At 35.9% G+C, this 17,687-nt stretch overlaps 1 protein-coding gene across 2 annotated transcripts in view; it reads right to left on the reverse strand.

Annotated features, from left to right (window-relative positions):
* LOC124608216 (uncharacterized protein C05D11.1-like) overlaps positions 1-14,546 on the reverse strand; it is a 135,369-nt gene extending 120,823 nt beyond the window's left edge. Inside the window, exons 1-2 of one of the 2 annotated variants that reach the window (XM_047139968.1) lie at positions 14,420-14,546; positions 14,141-14,298 (exon numbers count right to left, since the gene is read on the reverse strand). In XM_047139968.1, the coding sequence (XP_046995924.1) occupies positions 14,141-14,298; positions 14,420-14,502 (241 nt within the window). In that variant the 5' untranslated portion in view covers positions 14,503-14,546. Of the gene's footprint in view, positions 1-14,140; positions 14,345-14,419 lie in introns of those variants that run through there. The other variant, XM_047139969.1, reaches the window with a different exon arrangement.
* Between the last annotated feature and the right edge of the window lie 3,141 nt (positions 14,547-17,687).

Genomic DNA, 17,687 nt, shown 5'->3' on the forward strand with positions numbered 1-17,687 from the left:
TAGCATCAGCACATGGATAAATTAATCGAAAAGCTTAGTTTTGACAGTATATATAAAATAGAATTTTCACGAAAAAATGTCATTAAAAGTACATTCTAGAAGATGTCAGTGATAATATAGTTCATTTTTCTGCAATTCCTTGGTCTTCACTCAGTACTGCCAAGAAAACCAGAGAAAAAGTAGACGACAGCAGCATCAGCATTTTGACATGAAATATTATTTTGTATATCTTACATACTGGAAGCGAGTCTATATGCAGTTTTATATTTGTTGCAGTTTCACTTTGCAGTGTATACTAACACACTACTTAATTTTTTATTTCAAGATAGTGTTTAACACTATAAGGGCAAATATTGATCAGATGCCATTTTAATTTTCTTTTAAAAAGAGACATACTTTCTATCATCTTTATACAATGCAGTAAACTGTTGTACGCTATGCATCCAGCATTTACAGTTTCTTTGCCTGTTATGTATTTATTTTTTTATTTACATAGTTTACACCCACATTGTAGCAGTAAAATCAAATGTAATACAACAGAGTCTAAAATGATTAACTTTAGGTCTTAGCAGTCAGTAATTACTTCGTTTCCCAAAATTTCTTCATTCGCTGTGATCTGGTTGCTTGTTCTTCAGATGGTTTGAATATAAGTCATGCGCATTTGTTCTTCAGAAGCAGTTTCTCTTCTCGGTGTTGAATTTGGTGTGTGGTGATGTTCAATTATCCAGATCACTTTCTACTTCTTTAAACCCAATATTTTTGGTTATACTGTTCCAGAAGTAGTCAAAAAGTTGCTTCAGGATTCTAGTATTTGGTACGCAAGATATGTCGCCAAAAAAATGCAATCCTCCTTTTCCACATTGTATCATTAACGTATTCACTTCTGTATACACTACTGAATTGGGCAAAAGTCTCCACCGGCCATTAACTTGATGTTTTTTTACTGATAGTTGTTCAGAGTATTCTTCTATAAAATTTCTGGAATTTGTCAGTTGTTGCTTTAATATTTGGTTTGAAAAGTGTTTCACTTGCATATGTTGCTTGCATTTATTGAGAGACATCATTTTTTTGTAGGTTGGCCATGGGGTTCTCTGCACTCACTGTAGTTGTAATGTTCTACTATCTATTGATGCTCTTTCATTAGCATTTCAGGTAATAATCTCACCAAGATATTTAAACTTTTTTACTACTTTAATTTTTTGATCATTATGGAGTATGATATGGGATGTGTCAACTTGGAAGCTGGGCATTATTTCCGTTTTCACAAACTAAATTTGCAATCCAACCTTTGGTGCTAATAGTTCGAGTTGTGCTATCTGAACCTTTGCTTCATCAATATTGTTTGCTAACAGCGCCAAATCATCTACAAATGAAACGCAGTTAAGTTGAATCTTTCTTCCAATCTTAACAGATGGTGGAGATATATTGTTCCATTCACACATCATTTTCTCCAGTGCACAACTGAACAATAAAGGAGACAATTCATTGCCTTGTCGAAGGCCAGTATGAATCTCAAAAGGTTCAGAGAATTCATTTTTGAACCTTACTCTAGCTTTGATATTTCGAAGGGTGACTGCAACGAGGTCGACAAGTTTCTGATTTAAAACAAATTCTTTCAGAATTGACAATAGAGATTCACGATGGGTACTATCGTAGGCTTTTTTAAAACTGACGAAGGTGATCACTAGCTTCTTGTTCCTGACCCTTTGATGTTTCATTATCCATTTGAGACTAATAATTTGATCAGGACAGCTTCATCCTGGCTGAAAGCATCCTTGATATTCGCCTAGTTCACCATCAAGCTGTTCATTAATTCTGAAATACAAAACATTGGAAAAAAGTTTTTAAGTAATAACCAGTGGGGTACATCCCTGTAATTATTTGGATCTGATCTATCTCCTTTTTTGTGTAATGGATGGATTATTGCAACATTCCATTCCTCTGCTAACTTCTCAGTTTTCCAAATGTCAATAAGATGTTTGTGTAAGTTCAGAATAGTTTGTACATTTGCATATTTCCAAGTTCTGCCACTAGTTGGTTCTCACCTGCCACTTTATAATTCTGTAGCGAGTTAATCGCTGCTTGTACTTCATCTGGATGTGGTGGTATAACTCTTTCTATATGTGTTTTGTTTCTTGGATAGAGGTCAACTTTCAAATGATGTTCAGGTTCGGCGCTATTTAGTAAGTGTTTGAAATATTTAGCCAACATCATTAAATTGTCATAATTGTTATGTGCTACCTTTCTATTTGTATCCTTTACCCAAAGATTTGGTGGAGTGTATTCCAGCATTATGAATCTCTTGTCTTGTGGCAATGAAAACCTCCTCGATAGATTTTAGCGAGTCCTTACGAAATTGCCTTTTGACCCTTCTAATTTCTTTGGTGGTTGATCGTCTAGCATTTATTAATTCCTCCCTGGAGCTTTCAGTTCTCTTTTGTCGGTCATTTAACCAGGCCTTATGTCTATGCTGAATCGCTATATCGCAATCTTCGTTCAACCATGCACGTTTCTTCCGTTTCCATACAGGAGCTATTTCTTCATCCAAGGGTTTTAATCGATTGACAGTGGCTTCTAGATTGTCACTTAAAGGTATTCTTGATCTCTTGTAATATATCTGATTATTAATAATATAACTAGGGTCATATTCTCTCTCTGTATCTAACTTTTGAGGTTTGCTTTTTCTTTTATGAGTCAGTTTCATTTTAATTTCTGAAATGTAGTGGTCTGAATCAACATCGACGCCACGCAGCACTTTAACATTATAGATTTCCTTATGGAATTTCTGATCAACAGCTACATATTCTATCTGGTACTCTCCTAGCTTGACGTTAGGGCATTTCCATGTCATTAACTTATGTGGTCTTCTCTTAAGCCTTGTTGTCTTCAAAACCAATCCATTTGTAGTACAAAATTCAATTAACCATTCACCATTCTTGTTTGTAAGTTTATGCGCTAGCCATCGCCCCACCACACCTCAAAATTTCTTCTCTCGTCCTGTCTTCGCATTACAGTCTCCAAGCAGAATTTTAATGTTAGTATCCGGTATGGTCCTTATTAGTTGATCAAGTTCATCCCTGTTGATTTATCCTTCTATTGATAGTCATTTTTCTTGTATTATATTCATGATATCCTCCATTTAGCATTGCAGTGCAATTAGCTTGTAGGTAGATAGTTGTTTCATACGTATATACTGATGCTACTGTTAAAATGTTTAGGTCCTTGAATTTATTTCTAAAAGATTCTCTAGGTGATACTTTTGCGATGCATCATATGGCTCCCTTTTGTACTCTTAATATCCTTTGTGGGTGCACATCTGCAGCATTGCCCCAAACCGGGATGCCATACGAGAGGTGCAGATGGACTAGTCCATATTATATTGTTTGCAGAGAGTGTCTATTTACTGACTGACATTTTTCTCATCAGAAATATGCTTGAATCTATCTTGCTGCAAATGTTACTTATATGATTCTCCCACGTCATATACCTATCCACTTTTACACCTACAAATTTACAGGTGTCTGTCTCCTATAGTTCTAGGTCTCCAAGCTTGACAGTAATGTTGTCCAAAGTGTGTTTTTTGTTTCATGTATCTGAATATCTGTTGTTTTGTTTCCATTTATAAAGAGATTATTTTCCCTAAAATAAATGTTTCCACTTTTTATATTTAGTGAAGCATTCTCCTGCAGGTCATCTGTCGTAGAAGTGGGAACAACATATGAAAACTATACTATCAGATACTGTTTTGGTCATATCATTAGCACAGAATGAAAAGTAATGGACTAAGGACAGATCCTTGAGGAACCTCGTATTTCATAACTTCAAAATTTGAAAGGACACTTTTATATTATTTTTCACTTTTTGCTTTATTTCTACACACTGCTTTCTATTTTCTAAAAACAATTTAATGATGTCTACTGCTTCCTCATAAAATAACAATGAAGCTTTTCTAATAGGATGTCATGGTGTACACAATCAAAGTGTGGATAGGTCCAGGAACATACCACATACTTTCTTCTGTTCATCAAGTGCTTTAGTTACAAGTGTTACAAATCAAGCTACTGCTATTTTGGTAGATTAGCCTTTTATGAACCCATGTTGTTCATCATTGAAAATATTGCATGTTTGTATAAAATTTAATATTCTATCTTTTATTATGGTTTCTATTATTTTACAAAGTACAGATGTAATAGTTACAGATCTGTAATTTCCCTGGTCTTTTTTGCAGGCTCCTTTATATGTAGAGATTACTTTACTCTTTTCAAGTACACTGAAAAATACTCTTTTTTCCATAGATAAGTTTATCAGACAGGCTAATGGCTTTACTACCCATTGTAAACAACATTTAATTAGTTTAGTGGATATACCACCTAGTCCTTCAGTGTTTTTTTGTTTTTAGACTATTTAGTATTTATCCACTTTCTGATTCATTAGCTGGGGTCAGTGATAAGCATTTTGTCTCATATGGAATGTTTATTGTGTTTATTTTGGAAGTATAATTTTGATTTATTAATTCGTTTGTAACTCCAATACGATGATGTTTGTTTAAAGTATTGCTGACATTTTGTGCATCCTTAAGTTCCCTCCCATTTACCTCAAGTGTTTTCCACACCTACACCTTTCCTCTCTTCATTTATGAGAGACCATATGGTCTTAGTGAATTTGTTGATGTTGTTATCTTGTTTTCATAATGTGTTGATTTAGTTTCTTTTATCAGTTTGATGTACGATTTCTTCTTTTCCCTACATGCATACCTATTTTCTTGGGCTGGCCTTAGCCGACAATTTTTATACACACATTTCGCCTCTTCCTTGTTACCTCTACTGTGACCCAATTTCTATTATACCTCTCACTTATTTCCCTACGTACTAATGGAAATGTGACATCGACTAATGGCCTAATGTATTGCAGAATAATTCCCATCCTTTATCTGGGTTTTCTGATAAGTATACTTCACTAAAATCTTTGGTTTCCAATAGCCTTTGTAGCTTGTCTATGTTTGTTTGCTTAGTTTGTCTAAACTCTTTAAATATTTTTTCTCAACTTCCTACATTGCCTGCTAATTCAACTAATACCCCAAAGTGGTCTTCAATGGTTGTGTACATGACCTGTACTGACTGTCTGCTCTGTGGTATATGAGTGATTATATGATCTATTAATGTTTCTATTCCTTTACAGCATCTCGTAGGACTGTCTACTGCTAAATTAAGTCTGTAAGTTTTAATCAGAGCTTGAAAACTCCTTGTGCAACAGTTGTCTTTTAGTGTGTTAATATTTAAGTCACCAGCTACAATTATATAAGGGATTCCCTGCTAGCCTTATCTAACAAGACTTCTAACTTTTAGAAATCCATTTATCTTACTGTTTGGTGATATGTAGAGCCCTATCATCACATACTTTTCCCTGTTAAATGTCATCTGTATTGCTGCAGTTTCAAACAGCATTTCTGTACCATTGTCTTCTGACCACAGAACGATACCCTCTATTTTACTGTGTACATAGTCTGCCACCCTGCCGCCCTTATGTTCAGATCTGCAGAAATTAGCAACTTTTTTATATTCCTGTACATTGTAAATTTCATTTTCCTTTAGCCCATGTTCTGACAATAAATATATGTGGTAGCTCTGTAGCTACAGGTACTTCTATCTGTTCTAATTTATTGGATGCATACTGTACATTCTGTTACGAGATTCTTATATTAGAAATATTTGTGTTAATGTTTTGAGTTTCTATGGCACCCTTTTTTAACTGCTAGTACAAAACATCCTGCTCCTTGAGATGTTTTTGCTTCTTTGTTCTATCTCCTCTCCTGTCTCTTGCCTGCAGGATCTCTGCCACAGATGGTGCTTCTGCAGGTGATGACACAGCTTCTTTTGCTGGTGACAACACCCCTTCTGCTGCTGGTGACGACACTCCTTCTGCTGCTGGTGATGACACTCCTTCTGCTGCTGGTGACGACACTCCTTTTCCTTCCTTTCCAGGGCAGAGTCATGTTTCCTCTTTTGTTCTTTCATCTTGTGGCTGTTTTGAGTGTTACTAGATACAAAATTGTATCTTCTATTTCATCCCTTATGCACCTTTTCTTGTGTGCTGCTAATTTTTTCTAATATTTCTTTGCACAGACTTGTTTACCATAGTTGTTTCTGTGCAGGCCATGCTTTGTGAAATGTTCTCTCACTGAGCGTTTTGCTTCAATGAATGTAACATTAGACAAAATGCTACATATCTCCCTGAACTTTCTGTTTGTATTGATTTCTCTGTTCACATATGAAGCTTCTATCAGGTCATGCCTTTGTGGAATGCTTATGACGTATACATCAGCTTTCCTAAACATTCTCTTAGAGCCCTAGTTGCATTTACACTTTCATTCTTAAATATGTCGTTTCCTCGCCCAACAATAACACATAGAAACGTTTTGGTACAATTGTTTCAGTCTTTTAGCACATCATGTAGAGGTGTGCCAGGATGAGTAAAACCAGTTACTTTTAGTTTAGTTTGCATTGTGGCCATAATACCTCCTAAGCCTCTTCCAAGGATAGTTGAAAATATGTAATCACCACCTGTCTTATTTTTCTCACTTGGCGAAAGAATTCGCGAACTTTTAATATTTTCTTGCTTCTTCGAGGTACTTCTTGGAGACGTGAAATCATCTCTCTTATTTCCCCGGTTGATTGTATCGTCATTTGTATCTAGCAAATCATATTTGTTCGTTGTTTTCAGTTCAAAATGTTTGTCATTTTGTTTGACACACCAGCTTTTTTTAGGCCTAAAAAATAGCTCACTTTCGACTTTTTGTTCTTGTTTGAGTTCATTTATCACTGTTTCCAGATTACTTACGTATTGTTTTGAACAGAATAAGTTCTGTTTTAATGTAGAAACCACGTTTTCTTCAGGTACAGTACCATGTTTTGGTAAATATATCATATGCAAACAGTCAATTAGACCACAGGCACATTTTGTGTTTGCTCCGTCGGAACAATTTTGTTTGAATCCATTTTTGGCTCACTGAACATAGTCTAATTGTATTTAAAAGTCTGTCACTACATACAGTGCCCTTTATATTTGTAATATAGGCATTTTTCATGGAGCCACTTACTAAAACTTCTGTATGAGCCGCCACCTTTATCTATTATGTTGGCCTACACATGGAATTGCTAGCATACTTGACCCTGTGGCACATTCTTCTGACAATGCAGCTATGACCGAAAATTATTTATACTACAGAAAAGGATGGTAAGGATATTGTGTATAGAATCAAGCATCTGGCAAAAGACCATTGAAAAACCTATACTCCGTACACTGAAAGAAGAGCCATGGCAGCAGGCAGTACTGTTGTCATCTTTCAACTGTGAATTGCAAACAGCTGTTTGCAAAATCAATAGCCTCCTACAGATCTGCAAAAACAGCAAGTTGTTGCCATAGGGGTGTCGACAAAATCATGTTTCACGATTAGTTTTTATGTGCAGCCCAATTTTAACTGTCAAGGCTTTTCTTTCATTGTACGGACCATAAGGGCTCCCACAATTACTTGTTGGAGCACTGACTCCATAATTGTATTTGTGGTTAATAACAAGTAGGAATTAGGGATAACCTACACAACTGACAACATTAGAAATAAAAATATTTCCTTACAGATAATATGGTTCAGAAGGCAGTAATATTCTGCAACCGTTTCCCTGGAAATTGTCAAACATACAAAAATAAAGTAAAACAATACTTTATTAAATGCACTTCCTATGATTTATCAGAGTATTTGGACTCTGTGATGTAATTCCCACTTCACACTGTGTTCTGTGTAACGATATATAAATGTTTTGTTTGAAGTATTATATAAAAATAGCAGCCAAGCAGTATAAGAGGAAGACCAGTGGCTTTTTCCCCCCCAAAGTAGCTGATTTTCTACAAATCACATCCACATATGAAAAGACTTATCAGTGCAAGTTATAATTTAGTGTTGCAAATTTTGCAGTTAATAGCTGCACTTCTTGCCATTTGTGTGGAACGGATTTGGAAACACCACAGAAAACCCAAATATGGGTCACTAGATCAGGTAAACAAGACCAGGTCATCTTTATATGCATGCTTTTTTTTTCACTTCTCAATTAATTTTAGTGATTTAGAAGGAAGTAAACACAAACTACTAATACACTGCTACCTACTCTACACATTTTAGTGAGCATTTTTAATAACAGAACAAAGTGAACCTAAGAGGAGTCAAGCAACATGATACTTACTCTCTCATATGTCACAGTAAACATCCAACATGAAAAACTCGGATAAATTACAGTTCATGCACAAGGTTCACTGATTTTATGCAGCTTGTTAGGACCTTTAGGTGGGCCTATGGCAATCGTGTTAATTTTTTTTTTTTTTGTCATTCATCTTGCCCAGAAAACTCGCACATTAGTTACAATTAGAACAGTGTCATCCACTGTTGAGCTGTAGCATGTAAAATATAAGACCTTAAACATACTGTGTTCCCTGGTGAAAACCTAAAACCAGTTTCTGCAGCACATTCTTACAGCCTTTTGATGGTCAATATTACTCCAGTGATATAGCTGCAAAACGGCCAAAGAACAGATCACAAAACTGTCACTGCAGAAGCATTTCTGCTGCTGGCTATCACACATAATGTTATGCTCGACCTGGGAGACAGAACGGTCTGATGTAGCAGCCCTGTCCAAGTAAGGCTCCCCAAACAAGAACTAACCAACAAGAATCATAAGAAAGTTCCTGGCAGATTAAAACTGTATGCCAGACCGAGATTCAAACTCAGGACCTCTGCCTCTGTCACCCAGGCCTTGACACCAACCATGTCAGATTTTGATGAAACTTGGTACAATTACTTCTTTTATCACACTGAAAGCACTTGCAAAAATTTTTTGCTCTATCTCTTATAGTTTTTTTTATAAATTTTTAAAGTTTTTAGATTTGGCGCTGTTTCAGCAGTCGGAAATCTTAACTTATACGTGTCCTCACAACTAAAAAAAATTGTATATTAAAGAATACTCAAGATATCAGTATGAAATTTTGGAATAAGTTTGTGTATTATATCTAAATGTTAAAAAAATTACCATAAAGATATATTAAAATCTTCCAAATGAAAAAAATTTACAAGGTTTTTTTTTTAAGCTAACGGATGTTTAGTTTTACAAAAACTGCAATATCTGGAGTCTCATACCTGACAGAAAGCTCAAATTTATTTTAAAATATTCTTAATTGTATAGGCTATTAGATAAAAGAAAAATTATGTTGGCTTTTTAACCTGTTTAATAGTTATCTAATTTTTAAAATAATATTAATTATATTTTAAAAATAAAAAGTATGAAGTGACTTAGACACCGAAAATAAGTTTTTGTCTTCTTGGAGTAACAATGTACGCTTGGGATTTTGTCTTGTTACTCCTGTGTTTTGAAGTAAAAAATTTTACAGTGTTAAATAGTGCTTGGATAGCATTTTATTAAGTTTATTCAAACTTTCAGTAAGTATTGTTACTTAGTTTACACAGATTCTTTTCCAATATGCTATAAAAGTAACCAGAACAGTAATCAGACCAAAAGTGAAATCATTATGTCAGATATTCAAACCTGTAGCGTAGGGTTATTTAAAAAATCTAACTGTTTCAAAACAACCTACACACCTTCAAAAAAGTTACAACCAGTATCTGAATTGAGTGAGGAAGAAAAAGATTTGATCCACTTACGATCTGGAATTAATCTGTGTGAATTTAAGAATATATGTTCACACCACAGCTACTACTTTTTAAATGTTTTTGAAAAGTGTCAAACAACATGTGTAGACCCACTAAAAAAAAAAAAAAAAACGCCCATCAAAAAATCGTTGAGAAGTGTAGGCTTGGATCTTTCTAAACAATTACTGACAAAAAATATTAGCATAAAACCTGGACAAAAGCTTTGCTCAACATGCCGTAACTTTTGTGAGGAAAAATTAAGAGTTGAAGTCAATGAAAGTGAAACAGATGATGAAGTCATGGTTGAATTAGAATCATTGGAATCCAGAAATGAATCCCTCGTACAAACAAACATTGTTCTTGATAATTTAGGTTTAACACCGATAAAGCTTCATGGCTTGTCAGAACAAAGTAAAGGATCTTATTTTAAAAGGAAGGTTAGCAGTATTGAAAAGACTGCAAAAAAGGCGGTTTCAAAAGCATTAAAATATGATGCACCAAGTTCTGATGATGACGAAGAAGATACAAGTGTGGTTGAGAATGCAAAGGATTTTGATGTAATGATTTCTCTTATGAAAGAGAAGATTTCATCTGTTGGGAGGTCTAGAAAAATCCAGATTCTGACCTTGGCTCCAGATTCTTGGAGTCGAAATAAAGTGATAAAAGAATTTAATGTAAGTGAGCACATGGTGCGACAAATTAGAAAGCTAAAATCTGAAAAGGGTATTTTGGAAACTCCTGGTCCAAAAAAAGGTAAACTCTTTCTGAAAATACAGTAAGATTTGTAACAGATTTTTATGAAAAGGATGAAAGTTCCAGAGTGATACCTGGAACAAAAGACAAAGTAAGTGTTCAAAAAAATGTGTACATGCAAAAAAGACTCATTTTGTGTAACTTGAGAGAACTCTATTATTCTTTCAAATGGGAGAATCCCGAGGTAGAATTAGGATTTTCAACATTTTGTTTCTTGAGACCTAAATGGTGTATCCTTGCTGGTGCTGCAGGCACACACACTGTATGTGTATGCAGTATCCACCAGAATGTTACACTATTACTGGATGCTGTGAAAATTGAAGAATCTTATAAAGGCCTAATTAAGACGCTTGTGTGCAACACGGAAAACCAAAACTGCATGCTACATCATTGCGAAAGCTGTCCTGCAAATACTGCACTAACTGAGAACTTAACTGAAAAACCAAGTGAAGGTTATGATTTAGAAGAAGAAATTGTAATCAGTCAATGGGTTAACACAGACAGGGCAGAAATGATCAAACAGTCTATCAGTGTTAAAGACTACATTTCTTTATTGGTTAGGTCATTGGAAAAGCTCACCCCGCACTCGTTTATAGCAAAATCCCAATCAGCAGCCTTTAAAAGATTGAAAGAAGACCCACCACCCAAAACAGCAATTATTGTGATGGATTTCAGTGAAAATTATTCCTTTGTTATACAAAATGAGATCCAAAGTTACCACTGGAATAGAGGTGGTTGTACTCTACACCCAGTTGGAGTTTTTCTAAGAAATGAGGAAAACAATGTTTTTGTTTCCAACCACTGTTTTATTAGTGATAACCAAGAACATGACACTGGTTTTGTTAACTTTGTACAAAAAGAAATTACAAAGTGGCTGTCATTACATCATACTGACATTGACTCAGATCACTACTTTACAGATGGTTGTGCTGGGCAGTACAAAAATAGAAACAGTTTTAAAAATTTGACTGAACACTTGAGAGACTTTAATTTGAAGGCCCAACACACTTTTTTTGCAACAAGTCATGGGAAGTCAATTTGTGATGGCCTAGGAGGAACTATTAAAAGAATTTTAAGGATAGCCAGTCTACAGCTTTCAGATGATGAACAAATAATGACAGCAATCTATATGTACAAGTTTTGTGAAAAAAATATTGAAAACATTAATTTTCACTTTATTGACAAAAAGAAGCTGATTTGCTACGGTTAAAATTAGAAAAACGTTTTTCAGCAACCCGAACCATTCCTGGAACAAGAAGTTTTCATAACTTCAAACCACTGCCAACAAACAACCTTGAAATTAGAAGGACTACAGATAGTGTAAAACCCTCCTTAGTCTTTTCTTTCCATTCTTCTTCTGATTAGGTTCGTGTTGAACCATCCATAAATAGCTATGTGGCTGCAAATTATGATGGTAACTGGTACTTTGGACTGGTAAAAACAATATTCAATGATGAAGAAGATGCAGAAATTCTATTTCTACATCCTTCAGGACCAGCTGCATCATTTTATTGGCCTGAAAGAGAAGATTCTTGCATAGTGCCTTTGGAGCACATAGTCTGTAGTAGACGCACCTCAATCAAGCGGCACTGGAAGAATGTATTACTTCAAAAAAGACTGTATCAAAAGAACAAAGCTCTTGGATGAAGTGGAAAAACAGTTTGAATTAGCATTAATGTTTATTGAAAAGACAAAACTACTCAAAAAATTCGATGTTTCAAGCAATCAGTTGGGTTATACGTAAAGGTCGTAAGTACACTATCTTTGTACATAATTCTAATGTAATCTACTATAATCAATAAACATGTTAAAAAGCCATCATTATTTTTGTTTTATCAAGTAGCCTATATGTTTAAGAGCAAATTAAAACAAATTTGAGCATTCTATCAGGTCTGAGACTCTAGATATTGCAATTCTTATAAAACAAAACATCCATAAAAAAAATACATATATATTTTTTTCATAGAAAATATTAATATATTTTAATAGTATCATTTTTATCTTCAAATATGTATAATAAATAAACTTGCTGCAAAAATTCATGATGTTATCTAAAAGAGTTTTTAAAATAAGCAATTTTAAAGTTTTGAATACAAATTAAATTTACCATTTCCAAATGTTCGGAAAACGCAAAACATAAAAACTTTAAAAATTTATAAAAAAACTATAAGAGATACAGCAAAAATAATGTGCAGGTGTTGTCAGGATGGTATTAGAACCATTTGAGCCAAATTTCATGAAAATCTAAGGAGGTGGGTGTAAAATTTATTTTTTATTGGGTGATTTGATATGGAATGACCCTCCCCCTCCTTAAGTGTGGTGGAGTGCAGTGGGATGGTAGAGCAATTGCCCATGAAAAAGAAAGGTCCAGAGTTCAAGTTTCAACTTGGCACACCACTTTCATTTGCCAGGAAGTTTCATATCAGTACACACTCCACTGCTGAGTGAAAAGTTCATTCAAGACTCAACATACGTCATTGTACACAAGACCCAATTGTAGAAATGGGGAGAATGTTTAATCTCTTAAGTAGTATCCAACAACATTTCCAACTCATAAAACCATCAGCCACACAAATTCAACACAGGACAGACTCATATACCCTCTTAAGTTACAGAGGATGATGTGACCCTGGATTCACACTGGAAGTTGTTCACGAGATTTTGGGATTTGAGAACCCATACAGTCAGCAGTTTGCTATAGTATCAAGAGTCTTTCATAAGGAGTTGGTTTGTGTGGCAGTACAGGAACTAAATCCTTGCCAAGTTTCAATAGAGGAACCAATATCTCCACCAAATGTCAGAATTATGCCAATGAAACTAAATTTTTATTAAAACAACAAATGAGCACACATCAAGCGGCTAGCATAGATGACACAACGTAGCACAAAGAATGTAGCCTGAACACAACACAGCAGGAAGAATATGGCCTGGTCCTGATGTGATTTTTCGTGTCACACATACAGCAGAGAGTTGCTCCTTGGAGACTGTGTGTGTGTGTGTGTGTGTGTGTGTTTTGCAAGGGAAGTATGGACTGAGGTTACCATCTGATGGAGGCTCAAGAAAGACACTTTTCTATTGGAGGTAACCTGCTTTCAATTGGTTCACTGACAGCGGTCTATGAAATCCAGTACTGGCAATCGTGGGTATTGCTTTCCAGGTGCAAGTATTGTTTGTGGCTGGTATCTCACAGAGTGTAAACTACACCCCGTTGCGACAGATTTTATCGTGCTTTGGGGGGAATATTGCAGCATGCACGGGTGGGACTCACTGCTTCAAATCACTCCCTTCTTATATTTACTTTTTTCTCGGGCCACGTTACAGTCTTGTTCCCGATTAGGAGGCCGTCAATACGTATAATCATACATAAATTGTTGGAAAATTTGGACACAATAGTCACACGTGAGAGCCTAATTGTACGGTTTGTAATGAAAAATAGACGTCCAACACATGTGACTCTCTAATGTAACTGCGTGGTGCTCCACGAAAAATCTCGCGTGATACTCAAAAACACTTACAGTATAATAGTAAAACACCGTAGAAGTGTAACAGATGGCTTGTTTTCAGTGCACACTATGAAGCTACACCACTTTACGACTTCAAATGCAGTTTTATCGTATCACGTTACATTATATAATGTATTTTCATTGTAATAGCCGTAAACGTTGGAGACCGGATGGTCTGTGGTTTGAGACTCACCTAAACAGAAATATCCATTCACTACCGGTCCTTCAACTTCTGCTATTGCAACTGTTAGACCAGTAACACTTGATTTGTATTTATGAACTGGCACCAAGTCATTAGCCTTCAACGAACAAATTAATTCAAAATTTGCGCTCTTCTGCCTCGGCGGTGAGCTGTCAACAGGGGCCATTTTCAAGTTTTTACACAAAGATACTGGCTCTCGGTGAGTTATTCCAAGGAGCTACTGTTCAGTATCTGATCTATCTGTGCGACGTAATATATTATTTCAATTACCGTAAAGAAATTTTCCTGCCGTTACTGTGCAGGATTCTGCACAGCGACAAGACAGTAAATTGTTTTCGAAACACAAAAGACATCAAATTTGCTTGCTCAACAACATCAAAGTCAACAAGAAATAAATACTGCACAATCAGAAAAAGACGATCGACGTCCCAAAAAAAGGTCTCTGCTTATATCATTCACCAGTCACAAACAGTTATATGGCCACTCAAGTTTGGTGTTTTCTCTCCATTCTTCAAGATAAATTTAGCAATTTTCTTAAACAGGTTATTCTTTGGGCTTTTTCCGTCCTAAACGTATAGAAAAACTAAAAAATAATTTCGCAATTTTTACAATGACAAGACGATGTAAAGACAAAAATTGGAAGTGCTGCGGAAAAGAGCCGCTCAAACAAATTTATTGTCTAAAAGTTGTCAAGGTCAAAACAATGTCAACGACACCCACGGTCTAACGCGTTGCTTCCCGAGCGGGAATATGTGCCGGTTCCCGGCACGAATCCGCCCGGCGGATTATTGTCGAAGTCCGGTGTGTCGGCCAACCTGTGGGTGGTTTTTAAGGTGGTTTTCCATCTGCCTTGGCGAATGCAGGTTGGCTCCCCTTATTCCACCTCAGTTACATTGTCAGCGATTGTTCTCTCAGTGTCTCCACTATGCATACACCATAATTACCATGCAAACATATGGGATTACACTCGTCTGGTATGAGACGTTCCCAGGGAAGTCAACTGGGGACCGAACCGCACAGTAACCCTGGGTTCAGTGTGGGGCGGAGGTGGTGTGGGTGACCTGTTGTGAGGTTGTGAACCACTGAGGGCTACAGAGGGATGAAATTTCTCCATCGTTTCTAGGTCCCTGGTTCAATACATAATACACACACACACACACACACACACACACACACACACACACAACGAGATCGTTGGAAAAGAAGCACACATTTGGACTGGACAAAAATATTCACACAACTATACATATTGCTGTATTTTTATTTGCGTTACATTTAACTAAAATTTTTATTTATTAATGGTGGGTAGGACGGCAAACGGGGCGACTTGGAGCAGGAGAGGCACCGCAGGACATTTTATTTTATACTGTCTATACTTTTACAAATAAATTCATAAAACTTTGTCAGTATGAGCAGGAAGGATTCAGGATTCACACTCATAGCAGTGGAAGTGCAAAAATATAACAAAATAAATTTTTTTAGATATGAAATTTCATCATTTTTTCACTTACTGTTGGCTGCATTTGTTGCTATAGGTACATTTTTCTTCACAAGTAAGAGGGATTCTTTGATGAATTTTGCACAGCATACAATCCATACTTACAGCTGTATGAAACTCTAGAATTTTCCAAATCTATTAAAACCTGTGGTAAAAATTAAGATAATCAACTACAAAATTTGATTTTTTTCTAAACATAAAGTTTAAAACGCAACAGCTCATTCATTTTTTCATAAATTAAATAGATTCTAGAGTTTCAGACACCTGTAAGTATGGTTTGTATGCTGTGCAAAATTCATCGAACAGTCTCTCTTACTTATGAAGAAAAGTGTACCTATAGCAACAAATTCAGCCAATAGTAAGTGTAAAAATGATGAAATTTCACATGTAAAAAAATTATTTTGTTATGTTTTTGAACTTCCGCTGCTACGAGTGTGAATCCTGAATCCTTCCTGGTCATGCTGACAAATTTTTATGAATTTACTTGTAAAAGTATAGACAGTGGAAATTAAAAAGTCCTGTGGTGCCTCTCCTGCTCCAAGTCGGCCCGTTTGACGTCCTGCCCCCCTTAAGTGACTGAATACAGAAAAAAAATTGTTATCAACCCAAAGCAACTGAATAAAATGTAAAACTGTGTTAAAAATAATACTGTTCGGATTATTGGCTTACATCATCCTCTGTCCTTTCACATGGAGTCCTTTTGATTACATTATAAACTGCAGTCTCCTAGGCATCAAATCCAAAAGATTAGCAGCTAACTTCAGTACATAAATCTACTCTATCTGCTTTGAAATTATTGATTAAATCATTTAGTGAAAGTGACAGTAATTTCCTCATTTTGTTCTTCAGCATAAATTATAAATTTTCTATTCAGCTGATGTTCAATGACTGACGAGGATTTAGTAACCTTTAAGTTGCATTGTAAAGTACCTGTTCCTGGGCTTTATGTGCCTGAAATGAAAATCTTCTCTTACATCTATGTTTTTTTACAGTTTTTAATCAATTATTTTGCAAAATATTGGTATAATTTAAAGAATTTAGATTGACAGTCAAGTTTAGTTCTGTAAACAGCAATGTGGACAATGAATTGCCTGATATCTGCTGCATACATGAAGGTTATTATACCTCCATTGCTGATAGCTCATGTGTGTACTAGAAACTCTTTTATTCTCCACACTGCCACTGTGTTAAAAACAAAATATAGATATAGCCCTTCTTACCAGTCTTACGATTACTCTTTGTAATTAACTGTAATGTTATATGCTTCAAAAAATTACATTTTCACACGACGTTTTGTCGCCACATGTTTCAGATTTAAGTGCTGGAATGATCGCATCTCATGTCAGAAAATTGAATTGTGGGCTGTAACCATAAAACATAACGTATATAAGTTTTCATGTCAAACACATCACGCAGAATCGCCCCTCACCATCTCTATCATCAATACCTACCATTCCAAGAATTGACTTACCAGACTTAGTCTCATTGCATTAAAATCACCGACCATCTGCTCGGATAATCCAGTACTTTGGTTTGCCCAACTCGAGAGCCAATTTGTCTTGGCTCACATCACTTGGACGCAACTAAATACAGTTATGTGGTGGCTACATTTAACAAGCAAATGGCAATGGAACTACGAGCCGTCCTAGCTTCGCCACCAAGCACTGAAAGATACACTTCTATAGCCTTGTCCACACCGAATGTGTCTCTCCACACAGTGGCCCTCTGCACACAAACACACAGCACTGAACGCCACATGGCAATACAAAACTGCGCAAAATGGAGCAGAGTTCTCATAGGTGTGCAGCAATGTTCCAGTGTGATCGCGAGTGTATCAGTAAATATGGAAAACGGGAAAAGTCTTCTAAACAGAGCTGCACATGAACAAGGCACTTCTTTGATGTACCAACACTGTGTGAGATTTTTCATTGTTGCACAGAGTTGCGTTGCTTGACATCGACACCGGCCGCGCCACTCTGCACTGAACCTCTTCTTGGTTGTAAGCATCCACTGGCAATACACTTGCCACAGTTAGAAGCT

The sequence above is a fragment of the Schistocerca americana genome, chromosome 1 (assembly GCF_021461395.2).
Source record: "Schistocerca americana isolate TAMUIC-IGC-003095 chromosome 1, iqSchAmer2.1, whole genome shotgun sequence".
In the NCBI taxonomy this organism is placed as follows: Eukaryota; Metazoa; Arthropoda; class Insecta; order Orthoptera; family Acrididae; genus Schistocerca; species Schistocerca americana.